At 35.2% G+C, this 24228-nt stretch overlaps 2 protein-coding genes across 4 annotated transcripts in view; both read right to left on the reverse strand.

Annotated features, from left to right (window-relative positions):
* The window catches only part of DHX36 (DEAH-box helicase 36), a 63724-nt gene extending 60838 nt beyond the window's left edge, over nucleotides 1–2886 (reverse strand). For 2 of the 3 annotated variants that reach the window (XM_035705092.2, XM_035705093.2), the window contains exon 1: nucleotides 2797–2886. Coding sequence is in view for 1 of the 3 variants with exons in the window: in XM_035705091.2 (XP_035560984.1) it covers nucleotides 2797–2836 (40 nt within the window). In the remaining 2 variants the exon portion in view is untranslated. The remainder of the gene's footprint in view (nucleotides 1–2796) is intronic. The other variant, XM_035705091.2, reaches the window with a different exon arrangement.
* A 1389-nt stretch (nucleotides 2887–4275) lies between these two features.
* The window catches only part of GPR149 (G protein-coupled receptor 149), a 65410-nt gene continuing 45457 nt past the window's right edge, over nucleotides 4276–24228 (reverse strand). Inside the window, exon 4 of the mRNA XM_025436152.3 lies at nucleotides 4276–6126. Coding sequence (XP_025291937.1) covers nucleotides 5551–6126 — 576 coding nt within the window. The 3' untranslated portion in view covers nucleotides 4276–5550. The remainder of the gene's footprint in view (nucleotides 6127–24228) is intronic.

Below are 24228 nucleotides of genomic sequence, written 5' to 3' on the forward strand. Positions count from 1 at the left end.
TCAAACCTTGGGAAGAGGTGCCATTCTTGGATTGTGGTATGCAGTATCTCTGCATCTCATGACACCAGGGGGGAGGCACTATTTACATTGTATTATAGTTTGGCGTGTGATTGTCTAGTGAGGGGTCATAGCCTGTGGCACAGACTGGCTAGCTAGCCGTTCACCAAATTTAGGTGTCTTCTTCCTATGCACAAATAGATATTTTTCCCAGTCTCTGTTGAAGTTAGGAATGGCTGTATGTCTCCACCATAGCAAAAGCTGCAGTGACTGAGGTGCTGTTCTTACAGGCCATCCCTGGAAGTGTCCTTGTAGGATCCTCCATGCCCTTTCCCCTCCTGCCAGCTTACTGTAAATGAGGATAATGATCATAAAAAGGATAATGATCATGAAAAGTTGGACCTACAAGATAGAAAGAGCCTAAACCCTGAACCGTATCTTAAAGGAAGAAGCTCAACTAGTAAGGAACATTCATTTAACTGCCGCTGCTTTTCTTCAACTCTACCAAATCTTGCACAAATACCTCTCTTTGGCAGGTCCTAAACCTGAAAACTTGCCAGCAAGAAAGACTGGAAAATAGAGTTTTCAGGCTTCTAGCCTCTGAAAAATCGAGGACATTAGAAACATTGGGATTTTCCAAAGTAGTAACAGAAAATAGACGCCAGAGGTAATTTTTTTCTCTCAAGCTACAGGCTCCATAGAAAAACGTATAAGAAGTTTGTAATTTATTTATTTACCAAGGAAATCCTTCCTATTTATTGACTCAGAATACAATACCATCACCATCTCCACTGCTAAACCCTAATCCTAGCAAATATCTCAACCCAAACTACTAAAATATTTCCTCCTGTTTCTTCCGTAATCATGTTTCTACTTGTATAGTCTTTTCTCCTTGACAACTAAAGACAGTAATTTTGTATTCAAATATGTCACTCCTTTGCTCAGAACCCTCCAATCACTTCCCACCTCATTTAGAATTAGATTCAAAGTCCACAGGTACCTGGTCTGCAAGGCCCTAATGAACTGTCCCTCCCTGCCCTTATCTGGTTTTATTTCCAATCACTATTTGTCTTTCTTACTCATTTGCATTTACATTGACCTCCTCAGTGGTTTCACAAAATACAAAAGGCATACTCTCACTTCTGGAAACTTGATGTTCCCTTTGCTAGAACTATGATTTCCCTAAACACATAGCATGTTTCATCACTGTATTTGACTGATGAAATATTGCCTTATCAGTGAAGCCTTTCCTAGCTGAAGTATTTGAAAAAGCACTCCTTCCATCATTGTCCTGTTATTTTTCTTACCATTTTTATTACCTCTGGTACCTACTTTCTGTCAATACATTTAGCATTACCTGAGATATATACATGTACACGTGTATGGTATGCAAATGTGTAGTGTGGAACTTAACCCCATCCAAAGAGAGGTCTCTCCCCTTTGAGGAGGTTGGAACATCACGCTTTATACGAGTGACTTTGGCGTGGTGGATCAGCTAAATAGTAACGTGTGATTTCAGGTGGGACTTTGCATCATTCCTAAAGAGCTTGACTTCTTGAGGAGCTGGAAATCAATCAGGTGAGCAGTCAACCATTGCTTGCCTCTGCTCCTACCATGATGGAGCCCCAGTAAAGACACCAAGTTTCAAATGAGCTTTTCTTCTTGGCAATATTCCCTGTATGCTGTCTTACACTGATGGCTGGGAAAGTAATGCTGTCTAAGACTTCATGGGGAGCAGACAACAGAAGCTCCACATGTATAGACTTTTTCTGGACTCTGTTGTATGTGCTTCTTCTCTTGGCTCATTTTAATCTGTATCCTTTCCCTGTAATGCACTGTAAGTAAGAAAACAGATTTCTGTGACTTTTGTGGGTCCTTCTAGTGAATTATTGAAACTGATCATGGTTTTGGGGATATCCCAAACTTGTAATCAGTGTCAGAAGTGAAGGAAGTCAGGGCACTGCATGGCTCAGTGGTTGAGCATCTGCCTTAGGCTCGGGCCATGATCCCGGGGTCCTGGGATCGAGTCCTGCATCAGGCTCCCCACAGAGAGCCTGCTTCTCCCTCTGCCTGTGTCTCTGCCTCTCTCTCTGTCTCTCATTCTCTCATAAACAAATAAATAAAATCTTTAAAAAAAAAAAGTGAAGGAAGTCTTGTATGGATTGTATTCTCTAAATTTGCACTTGGCTCAAACTCATTATGTATATACATTATACATATATAATGTATATTTGTGTGTGTGTTTTGTTTTTGTTCACATCCATAATCCTAAGTACCTGGAACAATTTCTAGCATATAGTAGGCTTTCATTAAATGTTATAATGAATAAATGAATGAAAGTAACTGAATAGAATGAGAAATTAAGAGAAAATCTGATAAAATCCAATATTAAAGAACCGTGTTGAGAAAAGCTTCCAAATAATGTATAACCAAATGGTTTTTATATTCTGAATAATGCTGTGGATTTCAAAATGGTTGCCTCTGCCAATCACAATTCTTTGAGATTATATCCATGTTTATATTAACTGGGAGTCTTAGGTATTATGTCTTTTCAGTTTGTAGAAGTCACCACCAGATGGTGATATTTTTATTAGGTAATAGTTTTTGTCTTCAGATTGATCAGTTTATAGAGAAAATAAATTATGCAGAGTATAGTACTACTAATAAAGCCTAACAGGGTAAGGTATTTAAATACAGCATAGGATATCTATAAAGGTATTTCCTATACCAGAAACACATTTTAACAATCATAATCACTTTAAATAGTAAGTAGACTTTATACTGATGTAGCTTACATACCCTTACTCTTTCTTAACAAGGATTGAGAGGAGCCATTCATGCTTAGTCGTAGCCCCTGTAGATTTTTCTTATAGCTTCAACTACAATTGGATTGGATGACGATGATGATGACGACACAATGACCACATGGGGCTCAATCCCAGAACCTTGAGATCATGACCTGAGCTGAAGGCAGACACTTAACTGACTGGACCATTCAGGTGCCCCTAATACAGCAAAACTTTTACGTGTATCTAGTGTATAGTTAATAGCTAAGGGCACTTAAATGGAAATATCCTAGTTTTTTTGTTTTGTTTTTTCCAGTTCTCTCAGCATAGGCCCAAGTCCAATGAAAAGAAAATAATGCATAAGAGGGAAAAGGAGTATTACTGTCTTCCAGTTGAGTTCTTGTGCTCTTTAGATCTTGATTTCCATCATCTTCTCCTATGCATTGAAGAGCTGTAGCAATTATAAAGGATTTGTTTCTGTTTAAATCTTTATTATTTTCTTCACTTTTGTTATGATTCTGTTTCTAATTTCCTTGCTGCCAAAAACTGTACTTTAAGGCAACAAAAATCACCTTTCTCTTTTGTAAAACTATACACCTAATTTAATATATCAAAGCACTATTAGAATATTCAACTTTTATCTTTATTTTTTTCAACTTTTAAAACAGGCATTCAATGCTATTAATCTATAATATTTGATTTGTCTAGCCATCTGTCATTATGGTAAAATAGCCCTCCATTATGGGGCATCTAAGTGGCTCAGTCAGTTAAGCAGCTGACTCTTGATTTCAACTCATGATCTTAGGGTTCTGGGATCAAGCCCAGCTTAGAGCAGAGTTGGGTTCTGCGCTCAGTGGGGAGTCTGCTGCAGGATTCTCTCTCTCCCTCTGCCGTTCCAGCCCCCCCCCCCCGAGTCTCTCTATCTCTTTCTAAACTAAATAAATAAATCTTAAAAAATAAAATAAAATAAAGTAGCCCTCAATTTTAAGGATATAAAAAGTCTTTTTAAATAAATTTGTCATGATAATATGTTTGAATTTGAACTTATATGTTATGCATTATTTGAGTCTTGCTTTACAAACTTTATTAATGGCATTACCTTTGTTTCCGAAGTTTAGAAGATGAGCTATTGAGAGATTAAATGAAAGATAAAGTCCATTGAGATAATTACTTTGAAAATAAGTTCTTTTTGGCAAAAAAAAAAAAAAAAAAGTCTTCTGAAGATGAAACATTCTGAAAGTTCATGTCAAGTAATTTAGAATTCTGACTCAGTATAATAAAATAGAAACCAAAGTAAATTATTAAAAAAATAATAACCCCATCTGTAAATAGTAAATAAGATATGTGAGTGAGGTGAATAAGATAGTAAATAAGTAATAAATAGTAATAGTAAATAATAGTAATAAATAGTAATAGTAAATAAGATATGTGAGTGAGGCACACAAAATCAGATACCATGTAAAATGTCAACTCAATAACCTTGGAAAATAAATATTTCAGTAATGCATTTAATGTATGTTTAAAGGAAGATCAGAATAAAGCATTTTGAAGTAAAATCAATTTGTAATTTTTGAAATATACATTGCTAATATTCTGACAAGGTGATTCCTGTTTTATGCAATATAACATTTGCAAACATTGCATAACTACTTTTAAAATTAGTCTTGAAATGTATACCTTACACTCATTTAATAAAATATATTGAATTTGCTTGAGATATACATATCTTTGAGAAAAAAAAAACTCAAAAGCACCTAAAGTTAGAACAATATTTGTACTAAAATTTTCTGTACTTCAAGAATGGCCGAGAAAATTTGCCAAATCTGCAGCTTTAGAAACACACTTTTATTTTTTTACTTAGTGGATTTTCCTCTACTTTACCCAGAAGTTTGTTAATCTAGCTGAGTATACCTCACAGAACTTAATCTGGCAGTGTTTTTCCCAAATTTCTGCTTAAATAAAACAATTCTAGAAATGATAATGTGTACATTTACAACCTTTTTCCAGTAATGTTTGAGTGATGGATTACTAATTTCACTTGTAACACACAGCATTTTGTGTCAAGGGCAGTCTTGACATAATGAAAAGATGAAAGGAAAATACATTTAAGAGTGAAAGGAAGAAAAACATTTAGTAAGCAATTTGTACTTTATAGAAATGAAGGAAACAATTATTTACAGACTACAGGCATGCATGTTTCAAAGTTGGAAGCTAGTCTGCCATTTTACATGAGAATATATTTCCTAGACATGAGTGTAAAGCTAAAGCAGTAACTGTAATAAGCTTGTTTTGCTAGGCACATGTAGGCAAGTCTCTTTAAATAAACTCAGAGTTTTGCTACATTTCTTCCATTCCCAAAATATCTTCTCACCCCTTGCAGTAAAGGCCAGCATTATGTGTTGAAACATGAGCATATGAACAGTATATTCACTGAATTTTTGCAATTTTCTCTTTACTCTGAGGATGACCAGAAGGCAAAAACTTTAGTAAATGAGGCTGATATTTAATCTAGAAAACAGCTTTAGGAATCGGATAAGAAACAAATCTTTTAATTACCACAGTGTGTGATCTACAGATAATACATCAAAAGCACTTAAGTGTGTACACAAGTTCCAGCTGCTTAGCCTAAAAACAATTAACTACAAAATCTGTAATGCTTATGTAAACCAACAAGAAATAAAGGAAATCAAATAGCCTCAGAACAAAAATGTTTAGTTGAGCAGTTTGAACTCACAGACTCCCTTCTTGCCTTTATTAGACCAAATGATCACTGGTTACCCTTGCTTTCTTCCTCTCTTTTTCTGTAAGCTTTATTTAATAACTGGATTTCCTCCTGGTAACCATCCTTCTCTTGATGCTGCCGTTTACTGTTTTGCCTGTGTGCTTCAACAGTGTCCGGAATGGAGATGTTGATATCACCGTCAGGATTACTCGTGGGTAAAAAGAGAGAGTATGAGGCTGTTTCCCCTAAATCACAGGAAACAAATCTGTTTTCTTTCCTTGAGTAGCGTAGGGATGGAGATCTGACCTGTGTCGAGGACTGGCTGATGTTACTAATGATTGACACAGTGTCCAAGGCTTCTTCATTATCACAAATTTCGAGAACTTCCAAGTGTATTTTCACGCTGGTGTCCGCAAATGTGGAGGGAGTGTCTTCTGAGTTTGGTTCATGGCCAACACTTTTGGATCGATAGACTTCTATTTTCTTGGAGGCTGGGGTTATTTTTTGTCCTTCTGCACTTACCTCATAGGTAGATAGAGATAGGGTTTTCCCTGTAGGCGCTTGGAGAGACACGGTCCCCTGGAATGCGCACAAGGGAATGGCCAGGGCACCACCAGAACGCTGGGGACAAAAACAAATTGTTATTATTGAAAACTGGTTTCTGAAATTAGGCCATTTGGAAATTCATTTTATTTATCACTGTGGTAAAGTTTTTCCATTTTATCCAAAATGCATTTCCCTAGAAACGTTTATCAATGAGATTTAAATTCTTCCATCTAAAACCTATAGTTCAGTTTCTCCTAGTCAAATATAACATCTAAATGAGGACATCCAGGAACCTATTTTTTGAAGATAGAGGACATATTCTTGTAGTTTAAGGCAAATTTGAGTATTGCTGGGCGCAGCAGTAGATGTTTCCAAAGGCAGAATGTGGGCCAAAAATTGAATGCATATTTACAATCTGGAATTGCTTTTATGTTTTTGTTACATTAAAAAGTTTGCATAGGTTGAAAGAAATGCAGATTGTTATCAAAATGCACTTTCTTCCTGCTTAGTATGTCAGAGAGAATAATAATTGTGAAACTGTGATTCAGATTAAGTATGAAGTATATTTCAGCTGTTAGGTTTGAGCATACAGAAGAGGAACCAGATGTCCCAGGACTGTGCTAAACTGTGCTACACCGTGCTTGCTTTTTCACAGAGAAATCACAGTCACTAAAGTAAATCCAATAATAGAGAACTTCCTCACATCTCTGCAAAAAATGTTCTTAAGGTTAGAACCTTCTATATTATATTTAAGACTTCACATGTTAAGATTTTTAAAAATCTGTACTCACCATGGATAAGTACTTAAGAAATGAAAGAAAACAGACTAAATCCTATAATAGCCAGTATTTTATATTATTGATTCATGCCTTCTTACTTCAGTTGACTTGTTTTCTTTTTCAATTACGTTAGTCTCAGAAGATACCAAACTCCTAGAGCAATGTTCTGAAAGCTAGATTCCCAGATTGGTGTCATCAGCATTACCTTACAAATTGTAAGAAATGCAGATTTTTTTAGCCCAATTCCAGATCTACTGAATTAGAAACTTCGGGGATGAGTTCCAGTGATCTATTTTAACAAGCCCTCCAAGTGATCCTGCTGCACAGTAAGGTTTGCAATCCCTAACTAAAGAAATGTTTTAGTCTGGAAAAAGAAAGGGTAGGAAGATGGTCAATAGACACTTTTTATACATGTGCTGTCTACCTAAAAGTTACTTTTTAGCTGAGTTACTAACTAAATTGGCTTAAATGTGTCTTTACAGGGGAATTGGCATGAGGGCTCATCATATTTTGCCAATTTAGGATGATCAACCTTCCTGTTTGCCTGTAACTATGCCAGCTTTAGCACTGAAATTCTTGCATCTCAGGAAACCTCTTAGTTCTAGAAAAACCAGGATAGTTGGTCACCTTATTTGCCATGGGCATTCTGTAAATGGACCTAAGTGTGGCTGGAAGAAGGCCAGGACTTCTCTTCTACTAAAAGAAATTTTTAAGGGAGGATGTATCATAAGATTCATTTAGGTGCCTTCATGCCCAATTCTTTGAATTTAAGGACAATGAAAAATACAGTCTAGGATATATGAGACATGTTACCAGTCTTTTGCAGTTATTCTCTATGGAGAGATCTTGAATCCTCTTTATCCATAAAGGTTCCTGGGAACCTGATTTTAGGGCTTTGTACCATAAAGGGTTGAAAACTTTGAACACTTACATTATAAAGTTCAGCTTACCCTTCTGCTGAGGCAAAGAACGTCATCAACTTCACATGTGTGACTGAAGCAGGGAAATAGGGACAATACTTAGGTTCATTACTATACCAAAGCATTGTTTGAGTGGTAGCAACTTTCAGCAAAGGGGAAATGGCCTTCATTTATTTATTTTTTTTAATTTATCCATTCATTAAACATTTGCTGAGTGTTATAGTAGTCCTCCCTAGCCACAGTTTCACTTTTCACAATTTCAGTGTGATCTGACAGCAGACTATCCTCCTTCTGCAGAAGGTCAGTAGTAGCACAACGCTATGTCACAGTGCTTGTGTCATTCACCTCACTTTCATCTCATCATGTAGGTATTTTATCATCTCATCACAAGAAGAAGGGAATAAATACAGTGCAATAAGATAGTTTGAGAAAGACAGAGAACACATTCCCATAACTTTTATATACTGTTTTAATTGTTCCGTTTTATTATTAGTTATTTCTGTTCATCTCTTACTGTGCCTAATTTATAAATTAAACTTTAAAAAAAATAAAAAAATATAAAAAAATAAACTTTAGCATAGGTATGTTTGTATAGAAAAAAGCATAATAGATTTTGGGTTTGGTACTAACAAGGGTTTCAGACATCCCATTTTGGGTCTTGGAATGTATCCCCTACGGATAAGGGGCGAGTACAGTGCGTATAAGATTCTGAACTTTCATTGGTACACAGATGTACTATCTCTTCCTTCAAAGACCTCATAGATATAATTGGGTGACAAAAGCATGTAACAAAGAAAATAAAATCTTAGTTCCAACTATTTTAGTAGAGATAAGAACCAAGCTCTATGGAATCCAAGGAATAACCACTTTTGGTAAAGAGATTTCATACCTGGATGGCATTTGAAATTGATCTTAAGAATTAAGAAAAGAGGAATCAGAAAAGACCCCGAATAGCCAGGGGAATTTTAAAAAAGAAAACCATATCTGGGGGCATCACGATGCCAGATTTCAGGTTGTACACAAAGCTGTGGTCATCAAGACAGTGTGGTACTGGCACAAAAACAGACACATAGATCAATGGAACAGAATAGAGAACCCAGAAGTGGACCCTCAACTTTATGGTCAACTAATATTCGATAAAGGAGGAAAGACTATCCATTGGAAGAAAGACAGTCTCTTCAATAAATGGTGCTGGGAAAATTGGACATCCACATGCAGAAGAATGAAACTAGACCACTCTCTTGCACCATACACAAAGATAAACTCAAAATGGATGAAAGATCTAAATGTGAAACAAGATTCCATCAAAATCCTAGAGAAGAACACAGGCAACACCCTTTTTGAACTCAGCCACAGTAACTTCTTGCAAGATACATCCACGAAGGCAAAAGAAACAAAAGCAAAAATGAACTATTGGGACTTCATCCAGATAAGAAGCTTTTGCACAGCAAAGGATACAGTCAACAAAACTCAAAGACAACCTACAGAATGGGAGAAGATATTTGCAAATGACGTATCAGATAAAGGGCTAGTTTCCAAGATCTGTAAAGAACTTCTTAAACTCAACACCAAAGAAACAAACAATCCAATCATGAAATGGGCAAAAGACATGAACAGAAATCTCACAGAGGAAGACATAGACATGGCCAACACGCACATGAGAAAATGGTCCGCATCACTGGCCATCAGAGAAATACAAATCAAAACCACAATGAGATCCCACCTCACACCAGTGAGAATGGGGAACATTAACAAGGCAGGAAACCACAAATGTTGGAGAGGATGCGGAGAAAGGGGAACCCTCTTACACTGTTGGTGGGAATGTGAACTGGTGCAGCCACTCTGGAAAACTGTGTAGAGGTTCCTCAAAGAGTTAAAAATAGACCTGCCCTATGACCCAGCCATTGCACTGTTGGGGATTTACCCCAAAGATACAGATGCAATGAAACGCCGGGACACCTGCACCCCGATGTTTCTAGCAGCAATGTCCACAATAGCCAAGCTGTGGAAGGAGCCTCGGTGTCCATCGAAAGATGAATGGATAAAGCAGATGTGGTCTATGTATACAATGGAATATTCCTCAGCCATCAGAAACGACAAATACCCACCATTTGCTTCAACATGGATGGAACTGGAGGGGATTATGCTGAGTGAAATGAGTCAATCGGAGAAGGACAAACATTATATGTTCTCATTCATTTGGGGAATATAAATAATAGTGAAATGGAATAGAGGGGAAGGGAGAAGAAATGGGTAGGAAATATCAGAAAGGGAGACAGAACATGAGAGACTCCTAACTCTGGGAAACGAACTAGGGGTGGTGGAAGGGGAGGAGGGCGGGGGGTGGGGGTGAATGGGTGACGGGCACTGAGGGGGGCACTTGATAGGATGAGCACTGGGTGTTATTCTGTATGTTGGCAAATTGAACACCAATAAAAAATAAATTTATTATTAAAAAAATGAAAAAAAGAATTAAAAGATTTACAGTTTCAAAAGCTTTGCTTTCTGAGTCGTAAGTCATGAGAAGAAGAAATTAAAAACTTCCTATCCTAAGAACAATTTTTATCAAAGACAGAAATTTGCTTTTTCTATGGACTGAAATAAAAATAAAAATGGACTGAAATATTATTTTTTTAAAGATTTTATTTATTTATTCATAGAGACACAGAGAGAGAGAGGGGCAGAGGAACAGGCAGAGGGAGAAGCAGGCTCCATGCAGGGAGCCCGATGTGGGACTCGATCCAGGGTCCCCAGGATCACAACCCAGGCTGCAGGCGGTGCTAAACCGCTGTGCCACCAGGGCTGCCCTGAAATGTTATTTAATCAGAAAAGTTGTCATTTAATGATGTGAATTATAAATACTTCCTTCTTCATTCTGAGAGCTAGTAATATGAAAACTTAACTTCCTTACATTATACTTTATTGCAAGAAGAAAAAAAGGCCCCATCTCAGTGCTTAAAAAATTGTTTTCTCTTCGACATAGTACACTATATAAACAAAGTCCTATGGAGTACACTAGTTTAAAAAAGAAAAATGGGATGAGAAACTGAGTCCTCATACAGTGTTTAGCAGTATTGGCATGTCTGTCTTAAAAGAACCTTCACTAGAGCATCAATAGTATGACCGTATCTTTATCTGTATCTTTATATTAATTGTGCATCACTGATGAGCAGTTCATATAAAAGCAGATGTGATAAAGATTTCTTTGTATCTGATATCATACATCCACATAATGTGATTTCAGTAATTCTCTCATGTTAACTTTACTTAAATGAACAAACAAGCTTTACTGAGTTATTAAATGACATTAACGACATTCGAGAATTGCATAGTGCCAGAGTTTAGCTAAGTACGAAGTCTGTTATTTGAAAATAGTACACAAAGTCTTGTGTTATCAAAACTAGACTTTGACGGGTGCCCGGGTGGCTCAGTTGGTTAAGTGTCATGATCTCATGGGTGGGTGGTGAGACTGAGCCCCACGTTGGGCTCCATGATTAGCAGGGAGTCTGCTTGCAGATTCCCTCCTTCTCTTCCTCCCACCACTCGCACACTCATGGGGCTTGCTCTTTCTCAAATAAATCTTTAAAAAAAAATTACACTGTGAAACATTCTTTTTTTTTTTTAGATATTTATTTATTTATTTATGATAGACATAGAGAGAGAGAGAGGTGCAGAGACACAGGAGGAGGGAGAAGCAGGCTCCATGCCGGGAGCCCAACATGGGACTCCATCCTGGGACTCCAGGATTGCACCCTGGGCCAAAGGCAGGCACTAAACCGCTGAGCCACCCAGGGATCCCCAACTGTGAAACATTCTTATTCAAAGGGATAGTCTTCATTTGAGAGTCACACAAGTCAAAACACAGAGACAGATTGTACAGAAGCAGATGTGAGCATACATCTTTACACTTTTAATCCACAATTGACATGTTAATTTCAGCAAAATGGTACTGTCACTTTAAGCCAATTTGGTAATTTTAATGTTACTGGTTATGAAAGTATTTCATGTATAAATTTATTTTGCTTTTAGATTTGTATAAGGACTGTAAATGTAAAGAGTTTTACTGAATATTATTTATACGTCCTTAAACAAAATCATAAAAATTTGATTGGACAGTAAGATTCATGGATTTATTCTTTTCTTTCAGAGAGACCTGTATGTTATTTAAGTTAGAGAAACATTCCTCCAGGTGAGGGAAAATGAGACCTTGAATGAAGGGAGAAGTAAAAGGGATAGAGATTCAGGAAGACATCTAACAATTTGAGTAAAATAAACAATTTCCAACTGTCTTGCAATATGGAAGGAAGGCTAAAATGGAGAGAGATAAGTAGCAAAAAAAAAAACAGACTAACTGAACCACTATTATGTATTAAGATTGGGTTAGCTGATGGGTCTGTAGCAAGGAATGAAGAGGCTGTCATATCTTAAGAGTTCATAGAATACACAAATACCAAGCTCGTAAACAATTGCATTTCCATGTGACTCATGCTACCAAAGACCTAGGCTGGAGAATTATAAGAATATGGAATAAAAGCACGTAACCAAGGTGGACTGAAGGAAAAGGAGACCTGGACAGGGCTCAGTTTTTATAGATGAAAAGAAATACTTGAAATCAGTCCTACTCTTTAGCATTGTTCTTAGCTAGATAACAGTCAAGGAAAAGGAATATGAAACATAAATATTGAGCAGGAAGAGATACAATTATCACAATTTTCATGTGAAAATGTCTACTTAGAAATTCTGAAGAAGAGACTCTAAAAAAGAACTAATTTGGAAATTTAGTAAGGTTGCTAAACTGTGGGTAAATGTTAAGACATCAATAGCAGTTACCAATTAAAAATATATTTTAAAAAGGTCCCATTCAAAATAGTAATAAACCTATAGAAATATGTGAGAGCAATATGAAAAAACACTATAATGAAAGAACTCCTGAATAAATAGGAGACAATGTTTCCACATGGGAAAACTCTATTGTAAATATGGCAATTTTATTTCATCAATTTAGTACAATTTTAATAAAAAAACTTAATAGAATATCAATGAAATTTTACTTGGCACATGCAAGTTCCTCCTAAGATTTATCTGCAAGAATCAATGTTTATGTATAACCAAGAAATTTTGGAAACAGACTAATAAGGTAGATTTACAAACATAATATGAAGCTACAGTAATTAATACAGGTTGATAATGGCAAAATATGATAAGTAGTCAAGAAACAAAATATAGTATATCACAAAGATGGCATTTCAAAATAGAATCAATTGGCTTTCCATTATAAAATTAAATTAGATTCCTTTTCATGTTATAAGCAAAAATAATTCCTTGAGTCTTAATAATGCCTTTTAAATGCTGTTTGAGGAAGACCTTTACAAATCTGGAATGAAAATCAGAAATGACAAAATAAAAGGGACAGATTTTATTGCAGAAAAATTGAAAATGTCTGTGTAGAAATTGATGCTGAAAGCAAAGGTAAAAAAACAAATGGCATCCTAGGAGAAAATATTTGCAGCATACATAAGACAAAGTTTTATAGTTATAAAGAGTTTCTCCGAATCAATGAGATAAACATCCCAAAAGAAAAAAAGGAAGTGGGCAAAGCAATTGAAGGAAGAAATACAAGTGGAGAATAAACATGTGAAAAGATACTCAATTTCACCAATAATCAAAAAAATGTAAGTAAAACAATGGTTCATTTTTAGCATCTCAGATTGCCCTCCACAAAGAGAAAGGGGCGGGGGGGGAGAAAGAAAGGAAGAAATAAAAGGCTAGAATGCCATCTTTAGAGTACATTTTGATTGTAGTTGATTATAAAATAAAACTACATATACTTACCAGCAATCCTATTTCTGTGAGTCAGTCCCACCACCAAATATCAACACATAGTATTGTTTATTTCACCACTGTTATAAGTCCCCAAATAGAAATAACCTAAATGTACTGGAAAACTGTCTTGAAAGAATGAGATAAAGCTGTAAGTCTTGCCTGGGTAAAATAATTTCGATACATTTGGAGTGATAATAGCAACTTTAAGTTGCAAAACAATATGTAAAGTATGATCTAATTTTCTTGTAGGAAAAACACCTACCAGAAAGCAACTCAGCAAGCGATACCTGTACCAGAATAAAAGATACAGACACACAGCACACACATATATTCTAGGCACAGGAAATATCTGAAAGGCTACATTCCAAACAGTTGTTTCCTCTGGAAGTGGGCGGGGGGGGAGGACTTCAACTTTTATGTTTTATATGTCTAAATTGTTTAACGATGATGATGATGACTTTGCTTATGGAAGTCTATTAGGTAAAAGAGGAGGCAGAGAGTGCAAAATATTACTAGAAGGGCATCCAGGATGTGGGGTAGGCTACTGAGTGGGTGCTGTCTATGATGATAGCTCAGAGTTCACTTTGGTAGTCAGTTGGGAGGTTGTGCAGTATTTGGGGTTTGTGCTATATTGGAGGTTTGTTTCTGCTGCATTTGGGGTTTATGCTATTTTTAGGGTAGGAGAGAGGACACAAGGTGCGTGCAGAGCACTGTCACAAAATTTTACTCTGATGGTTGATTGATTAGAATGAGAGTCCCAACTGGGGTATAGTTTATTTTCTATCCCCTTTTTCCCCCATTTTTTTAAAGAGTAGCAAATGGTGCTTTTGACAAGAAAAATAAACATTTTAGAATATCAGAAATGAAAAGGATCAATCATATGGACCTAAGAAGACAAAATAAAGTGACTAGGGTCTGTCATGAGTCAGATTCTCTTCACTAATTTTACTGTGAAAACTAGTATAAACATTTGAGTCCAACAATCTTTCAATGCAAACATTAAGTTCAAATAAAGAATCCCACTTCAGAAAAAACACATATAATTTGAATCACAAACTGCAATGTCATCCACAGATTTGTAAGCCATTCAAAAAGTTCAAGAATAATTTCAAAGTAAGACTAAAAGTAAAAAGCATTAAATCTTAAGTGAAATTTAACATTAATTGTGAGGAGATTTAAAAAAAACCCTGTTATTATTGGTTTAACTTATCTTTATCTTTGTACTGGGTTGACTAGTGTGTCTCATCCAAATTTATATCCACCTATACCTTGTGAATATAGTGTTATTTGGAAATAGAGTATTTTCAAACATAACCAAACTAAAATGAGGTCATAATGGATATGGGTGGGCCCTCATCCAGTGACTGATATCCTTTTAAGAAGAGAAATTTGGACATAGACTCACATAGAGGGAAGATGGCCACGTGAAGAAAGAGACAGCACTTAGAGCTATGCTATTATAAACCAAGAAACGATCCTCCCCTAGAGCCTGCTGACACCTTGACTTTGGACTTCTGGCCTCCAGAAATATGAGACAATAGATTTCTGTTGTTTTAAACTGTCTTAAGTTTGCAGTAATTATTTGTTACAGAAGTTCTAGGAAATTAATACAGTGTTTTATGCAAACAGGTAAAAAATACTTATGAAAAACATTTGCAAAGTTCTACAGCTGCCCATTTTCTTCTGGAGACTGGAACTGTGTAGCATTTTTGCCAAATCCAAGCAGAATGTAATCTCCTCCAGGGAAAGGAATATTTCCTTATGGGTCTTTATTTTCTTTATCATCTATGCCAGTGCCTGACACGTGGTAGGCCCTCAAAAAATATTTGTTGAATGAGTAACCATGTGCATGAATGAATGAATCTGCAACATTGACCTTGTTTTAGATTCCATATTTTAATTTACTAAAGCAGAAAACAATAAGATCATCTTTCAAAAGTGTTAGTGTTTAAAATTTATTTTTTTTATATTTTAACAGCCCTATATAATAAAAGATAATAGTTGCAGATGCATCAGAAGGTGATTTTAAACATATCCTTTTTATAAAAATAAAAGAACATTATGGGAATGAATTATAGGTGAATGTTTACTGCATGATTAAAAAAGTGATAAGATTCAGAGAGCATAAAACTAGTCATTTCATAGTCTCTACTTTCTTTCCATTTAAAAGTCTATGAATTAGCATATGCTGTCAGGAATAATGATAATCCATTATTGCTGTACCCCTGAGCGTAGGTGGCTGGGAGCTTTTTTATTTGGAAATGAAAAGCAGTCTCTAAACCTCACAAATGCTTCAGGAGGAGAGAGCGTGCCATGTAAACACATTAGCACAAATAATCTGCTGTGATAATTGATTCAGACTTACTGACCTTGGGCATATTGAACTTTTTATTTCTTTACTATAAGCCTCGGTGGGTTCAGGGTGAAATTATAATATAAAAGAGCTGCTCCAAATTTCTCTCCTAACAAGGTGAAGTATTGTGTTATCTGAATCACTCAATTTAAGAAAGACATATTATAACATGTACAATCATAGCACTTACCAAACCACGGAGTTCTTATTTCTCATTTTATAAAGGGAGAATTGGCAGCCAGAGAGATGAAGCCACTTTCCCAGGGTCACACAAGTAACAGTAGGATAGATGTCTTGATGCCCAGTTAAGTGTTCTTTCCAATGTACCATGTTGTCACTTTAAAATAAGTCTGCTTTAGCCAAGAGTAGATCATGGGTTTTCTGCCCTGGAAGCTAGAATCCTATCACAAACTCATGAGTAATCCAAGTGACTAACAATTTTAATCTAAATTAAAATATAGATGATCTTTAGGTTATTTAGGTGAGTCTTAGGCATCTAAAAGCACAGACATTGAAAAAATAAGTCAAGCAGACCATCTAAGATGGTTTGAAGGAGAAGAGATAAAGACACTAAAAACAAAAATAAGAGGGAGAATGAGAACTTTGTGAGAAAACAATAAACTAGAGTTTTAATAATTTACTTTTGGAATTTTATTTAAAACTGTGTGATTGCAATATTTTCGACTTCTAAAATATTCCTTGTGTCATCTTCCCAGCTTCATTTAAATGTTTAGTACACCAGAATAAGGAGGACACATGAATTACTCAAGAAAAAGAAATAAGGGGCACCTGGGTGGCTTAGTGGTTGAGTGTCTGCCTTTGGCTCAGCATGATCCCAGGGTCCTGGGATTGAGTTCCGCATCAGGCTCATCACAGGGAGCCTGCTTCTCCCTTTGCCTATGTCTCTGCCTCTCTATGTCTCTCATGAATAAATAAAATCTTTTAAAGAGGGCAAGAAAATAAGGACCTTTATAAAGGGCACCATGTATCATTGAAAGTGCTAGGTTATTTAACACATTTGACTTAATCCTCACAGATCTTTAAACTGTAAATTAAGCCTCCTTTTTTTTTTAATGATTTAAAGTTTCACAACTGAATAACAAATTTAGGATTTATATCCATCGTAACAAATATTTATTGATTCTACTAAACAGAAGCCATATGTCAGACTACTTACCAAGCATTTTATATACATTTTCTTACTTGATTTTCTTATCAACCTTACAAAATAGAGACACTCATTATCCCAATTTTGTAAATAGTGTAATTGAGCCATGGGGATATAAGTCAGTAAATGGCATAGTCAAATCCCAATCCAAGATTATCTCAAACACTCTGCTCTTAGCCATTCTGTTACTACAAGTCATAATGTTTGTAATAAAATATGAATAATATCTCATTCTCCTAACCCAGTTAGAACCCACTATGTCCTGTGAATGATTAATTGATTCACACCAAGAAATGAAAGGAGTATTTAGAGAAGGTACTTGAGAAAATGGTTTTAAAACAGGTCCTAAAAGATAATTTCAGTAGGCAGAAAGTAAGAAAAATGAATTCCAGGATGAGGGAATAGTAAGACCAAAGGCAAATGGAATTTGGTGGGAATGATATAGTACAAGGAAATGAGACTAGAAACAGAGGTTGGGCCCAGGGCAAGGAGCCCTGTATACCAGGGTAATGAGTTATGATTATATTCCATGGGCAAGGGGCAAATGTGATTTTTGTTTTCACACTTATGGAAGGAAAGAAATTAATATGTATGGAAGTCTACTATGTGCAGGCAGTGCATTTGGCACTTTACATGTGAAATCTAGTTTAATACAACAATCTATAAGGGAGATAAAAATTATTTTGCAGACAAGCAGATTGAGGTGTGGAAAGGTTAACCAACTTTCTTAGGTTACAATGTTAAGTTTTGAACTGTGATCTAAATTCAACCCAGACTCCAGATGTTTTCTACTATCCCACTTAAAGTCTAAGAAGATGATGGGGATCCTGTGAAAGATAGATTGGAGGAAGGGGACCATGGCGTCAGGGAGATCAGTCAGCAGGTTTTAAAAGCCACTGTGCGCCAAGGGTAAGGGAATCTGAGTTTCAATACTGGTAGTGGAAATGGCAAATTTGAGATGGGCTCCAGGGGAATTGCAGAGGCAAAATTTGCATACACCTATCATAGAACTCAGTTGAGTCACTGTCGTTATAATCCTTACCTTTCTAAGTCTCAGTTTCTCATTTGTAAAATATGAAGAATAAATGAGCTAATGAATGTAAAATGATTAGCTGAGTGCCTCACACAATGTGCTCCATAAGTATTAGCTATTAGGTATTATTGGGAGGTGAGTAAGACAGGAACCCATGATGTCTTTCAGATTTCTAGTGCCAGTAGTTGCAATAAGGAGATCAGGAGGATGTACATAAGGTAATACTACCTTTGCAGTCTTCATCTCCTAATCAGGCAGCATGTTCCTCTGCAGTATTTTGTCCTAATGGTCTAAAGATGCTAAATAAAAGCCAGAGGTTATGAGAATGGGTTAAAAACATGACAACTACACACTGTCTATGAAAAACTCACTCTAGATATAATGCTACAGGCAGGCTGGAAGTTGAAAGATGGAAAAAGATATAGCGCACAAATATCAATCAAAGGAAAGCAGAATTGGCTATATTAATATCAGATAAAATAGACTTCAGAGCAGAGAATATAACTAGACACAGGGAGGATTATTACATAGTGATGAAAATATAAGTCTACCAAGAAGATACAGCAAACCTAACTGTGTATACACCAAATAACAGAGTTACAAAATACATAAAGCAAACTGATAGAACTGAAAGGAGAGATGGTCAAGTTCACAGTTGCAGCTAGAGATTTCACTACCCTTCTCTCAATAATTAATAGAACAGCTAAACAGAGATCAGCAAGGATATGGAAAAATACCATCAACTAACATGATCTAATCAATATTTGTTGAAAATTTTATAGAAGGAAAAACTTTTATTTATAGAAAACTATCCAATAAGAGCAGAATACAGATTATTTCAATGTAACATATACCAAGATAGATTGTATTTGGGACATAAAATAAATCTCAATAAATTTAAAAGAATTAAAATTATACAGAATGTGTTCTCCAGCCACAATGGATTCAAGATAGAAATTAATAGAAAGATAACAGGAAAAATATCCAAACTTCTAGAAAGTAAAGGCACTTCTAAATAATCCACCAGTCAGAGAGAAAGTCTTAAGGGGAAATAAAATAACATTAATTGAATGAAAATTAAAACAACATATCAAAATTTGGGGGATACATCTAAAGCAGTGCTGAAAAGGAAATTTAAGGACTGAATGCGTACATTAAAAAAGAGGAATAGTCTCAAGTCAATAATGTAAGCTCCTGCTTCAGTAATCTAGGAAAAGAAGAGCAAAATAAAATCCAAGCAAGATTAAGGAAAAAATCCTAAAGATGAGAGCAGAAATCAATGAAATAAAAACAAAACAGTAGGGAAAGATCAGTGAAGCAAAGAACTGCTTTTTTTTTTTTTTTTTTTTTTTAACAGATCAGTAAAATTGGCAAACCTCTGGCAACACTGACAAAGAAAAAAAGAAGACACAAATTACCAATATTGGGAATGAAATGAGCCATCATCACAGTCTCTGCAGAGGATAAAGAAATGTTACAAACCACTTTACGTACTTAAATTTGACAACTTAGAATAAATGGACTAATTCCTTATAAAACACAAACTATAATAATGCACCCAGTATGACATAAATAATTTGAATAGCCCTATAATTATTAGGGTAATTGAACTCATAATTTTAAAACTCTTAGAAAGAAATCACCATGCCTAGATGGTTTCACTGGAGGAATCTGTCAAACATTTAAAAGAGAATTAATATAAATTCTACACAGTATCTTCCTGAAAGTAAAAGATGGAAGGTAGTTTTGCCTTGTTACTAAAACCAGACAGTATGAACAAAAATAAAAACAAACAAAAAACTACAGATCTATATTATTTATTAATATATATGCAAATATCCTTAACAAATATTAGCAAATGGAATTCAGTCAATAAGAAGAATTGTATTCCATGGTTAAGAGTTTATTCCAGAACTGCAGGGCTAATTTCAGTATTCAAAAATAAGCTGATGTGATCCACCATATTAATAGGCTAAAGAAAAAAAATCACATGCTTATATCAATTGATATAGAAAAACAACTTGACAAAATTCAACATCCATTCTTGATAAAAGTAGGAATAGAGAGTAAATTTCTCACTTTGATAAAGAAAACCAAAAAACAAAACAAACCTCTAGCTAACATTTTACTTAATGGTGAGAAACTCTTTTCCCTTAAGATCATGAACAAGATTAGGATGTCAGTTCTTACCACTCCTGTTCAACAAAGTGCTGGAACGTCTAACCAGTGCAATAGTCAAGAAAAGGAAATCAGATGTGGATCAGAAAGGAAGAACTAAAACTTCAGACGCCATGACTAGCCTATTTAGAAATTCTCAAAGAATATAAAAAGTCATGCAACTAACCAATGAGCTAATCAAGATTACTTGCAAGTGGGATGCCTGGGTGGCTCAGCGGTCGAGCGCCTGCCTTTGGCCCAGGTCATGATCCTGGAGACCTGGGATTGAGTCCCACATCAGGCTCCCTGTATGGAGCCTGCTTCTCTCTCTGCCTATGTCTCTGCCTCTCTGTGTGTGTGTCTCTCATGAATAAATAAATAAAATCCTTAAAAAAGAAAAAGATTACTTGCAAGTTAAACCTACAAAATCATATATATTTCTATATGGTAGCAATGAGCATATGGACATCAAAATAAAAAATACAATACCATTTACTGGCTCAAAAAAGGGGAGACGTAACGTAAAGACTGCTAACTCTGGGAAACGAACTAGGGGTGGTAGAAGGGGAGGAGGGCGAGGGGTGGGAGTGATTGGGTGACGGGCACTGGGTGTTATTCTGTATGTTGGTAAATTGAACACCAATAAAAAAAAATAAAATAAATAAAATAAATAAAATAAAAAATAAAAAATAAAAAAAAATAGAACGGCAAAAAAAAAAAAAAAAGTGAAAAACTTAGGTGTTAATCTAACAAGACCCGAATAGAATTTATATGCTGAAAAAAAAATTACTTATATGCTGGAAACTACATAAAGGAAACCAAAGATCTAAATAAATGGAGAGATGACATATTGCATACATGGACAGGAAGACTCAATAAAGTAAAGATCTCAGTTCTTTCCACATTGTTTAATATAATTCCTATTAAAATCCCATCAAGATTTTTTTTTGCAGATATAGACATGATTATTAAAAAAATTTGTGTGGAAGGGCAAATGAACTAGAATAATAAACCTACTTGGAAAAAATGAATACAGTGGAAGTAATGAAACCTACCTAACTCCAATATAGTTATGATAATCAAGACTGTGCTGTTGGTGGAGAGATAAATGAGAGAACCCAGAATAGAAGATCTGCACATATATGCCCAACTGCTTTTAGACAAATGTGCAAAAACAATTGAAAAAAAGATAGCCTTTTCAACAAATAGTGTTGGAGCAACTGGACTCCCATAGGCAAACAAAACATCTAGAACTAAGTTTTATATTTTACTCAAATATTACTTCAAAATGGATCACAGTCCTAAATGTAAAATGTAAAACTTTTATTAAAAACATAGGTGGCTCGGTGGTTGAGCATCTGCCTTTGGCTCAGGTCATGATCCTGGGGGATTATTCCTGTATCATGCTCTCTGCAGGGAGCCTGCTTCTCCCTCTGCCTGTCTTTGCCTCTCTCTGTGTCTCTCATGAATAAATAAAATATTTTTAAAAATAAAAAGAAAAATAAACACATAGGAGAAAATCTTCGAGATCTAAGGCTAAGCAAAGAGTTCTTAGACTTGATACCAAAAGCATGATCCAACAAAGGAAAATTGATAAATTAGACATCATTAAAGTTAAAAATTTTTGTTCTGTACAGATGCAGGTTCAGATTTAGTAGGTCTGTGGTGGTCTGAGATTCTGCACTTAGTAAAAGCTCTCAGATGATGCCGAGGCTGCTGATCCATGTCCTTTGCACAGAACAAAAATGTGCTGTACTTTTTGGGTAGCAGAGGATGTACAATTTGTAAGGCTCCTTATAATTCTAAAACTGCATGATTTAGTGAGTAAATAGATTTTGTTAACTTTATCATGTTGGCAATTTAGAGAAGTAGAGAACTCAATTTTAATTAAAAGAATGACAGAAAGCCTCAAAAGCCAACTTTATAGCTGAACAGAATGAAAAACAAAATCTTACCTTTTTGAAAACCCTTCAATATATTCTAATGCCGTATTCAAATGGCACTCATTTCAATTGGTGAACCGTTCTGATGAAAAATAATCAAGTTTCAGCATCAATCTTTATTTTATATTAATCTTATGGCCATAATGTAAGCTTCTGAAATGAATATACCATTGCATTTAAATTGCTTTATTTTTCATTTATGGAAATTGGTATTCTCATATTTTCAACTCATACTTTTTGACTTTATCTGAGCCCATGAGCACAACCATCAAAGTCTACAAGAAATCTTGTGAGAGTTTTAAATTTAAGTGTGCTGTTACTCTTGGGATTATTGAATAGGTTTTTCTATTCTCTGGTCTAATAGAAACTAAAATCTCTTGTCTTATCTCTAATGATGACATTTCAACTCAGATATGATATATCCAAATTTATTTCCATATGTTTCCAATCTTTCTGTTTTTATAACAAAATAAAGAATAAACTGTAGCTTGAAAGGAAGCACACATTAATTCTATTGAGAAAATAAATAAAATTCTATCAGGAATAAATGAATCCTAAAAGATAAAAAATAGTTTTTTTAATCTTAATGATATAGATTCATTCAATTGACTGCTATGTCAGTTAGAAATATCCTACTAGGGATCCCTGGGTGGCGCAGCGGTTTGGCACCTGCCTTTGGCCCAGGGCGCGATCCTGGAGACCTGGGATCGAATCTCATGTCGGGCTCCCGGTGCATGGAGCCTGCTTCTCCCTCTGCCTATGTCTCTGCCTCTCTCTCTCACTGTGTGCCTATCATAAATAAAATTAAAAAAAAAGAAATATCCTACTAAAAATGGTTGCATGAAAAAATTTTCTCATATCTCCTTGACCAGATTAGGTCAGAAAGAAGATACATATTTTCATGTTTAAGAGAGATGTTCAATGTTCATGTTTCATGTTTCAAAGGATGAATACAGTATTCCTGGTAATATTACTATACTCTAAAGTGTTAAAATCCATGTTGATGGTATTCATAAAAGTATAGAAGACAAAAATGTTTTATCAGACAGTGTACTATAGTAAAAAGATCGAACCAAAAAAACAAATCTGCGCAGACATAGTTTAGAGGCATCCTGGGACAAGGGGGTGGTGATAGATTGTGAGTAAATGGTCACATAAAATCTAACTGATGTGATGAAAATATTCTAAAATGATTTATAGTGATTGCACAACTTTGTAAATTTACTAGAGATCATTCAATTGTACATATGAAATATAAGAGTGATATGATATGTAAAATATCCCTCAATAAGGCTTTGTGTTTTTTTTTCAGAGCATTTGACTGATATTCAGGATACCTTGAAATATAGCACTTGTTCTGCCACTAAATAAATAGCTATGTGACCCTACACAAATAGTGTACTCACTATAGGCCCTTATTTCATTATCTATATAAAAGGGGGAATTGGGCAGATGCACACCGAAGTATCTCTCGTCTTTTTCCATTTCAATATTCTGTGACTCCATTTTGGCAAAGTTAGCCTCAAAGAAAGTACTTTTATTCCTTGAAAGATATCTAAGTAGAGATGCTCTTCTGAAAGAAATTAAGATCGCAAAATTTACTTTAAAAATTTGCCAAAAGAAATTATAGATCCAAGCCCCTTAAAAGACCCTTCTTTTTTAAATCAATAAAGCACTGTTGCTGATGGATCTTTTTCTTTGCTTTCCAAGTATATGAAATGTAAGCCACAATGCACTCAGTGCAATAATAATGTCTGTTGTAGGAAGATAAAATAATAAGAAAGAAAGTGAAGCAATTTATAAACCAATGTTTAGAAAGAAACCTGTCAGGAGGGTTTAACAATGCCTATAATAGTTCTGATTTAAATCTCCAATCATAAGAAACTTTTATTGAACACTAGACATAGATAAGAGACCACATAATATTTTGCACACATGTATGTGTATGTGTATATAAATGTATGGGTTTGTGTATGTGAATATTATATACATGTGTATAAT

Source organism: Canis lupus, chromosome 23 (assembly GCF_003254725.2).
Source record: "Canis lupus dingo isolate Sandy chromosome 23, ASM325472v2, whole genome shotgun sequence".
In the NCBI taxonomy this organism is placed as follows: domain Eukaryota; kingdom Metazoa; phylum Chordata; class Mammalia; order Carnivora; family Canidae; genus Canis; species Canis lupus.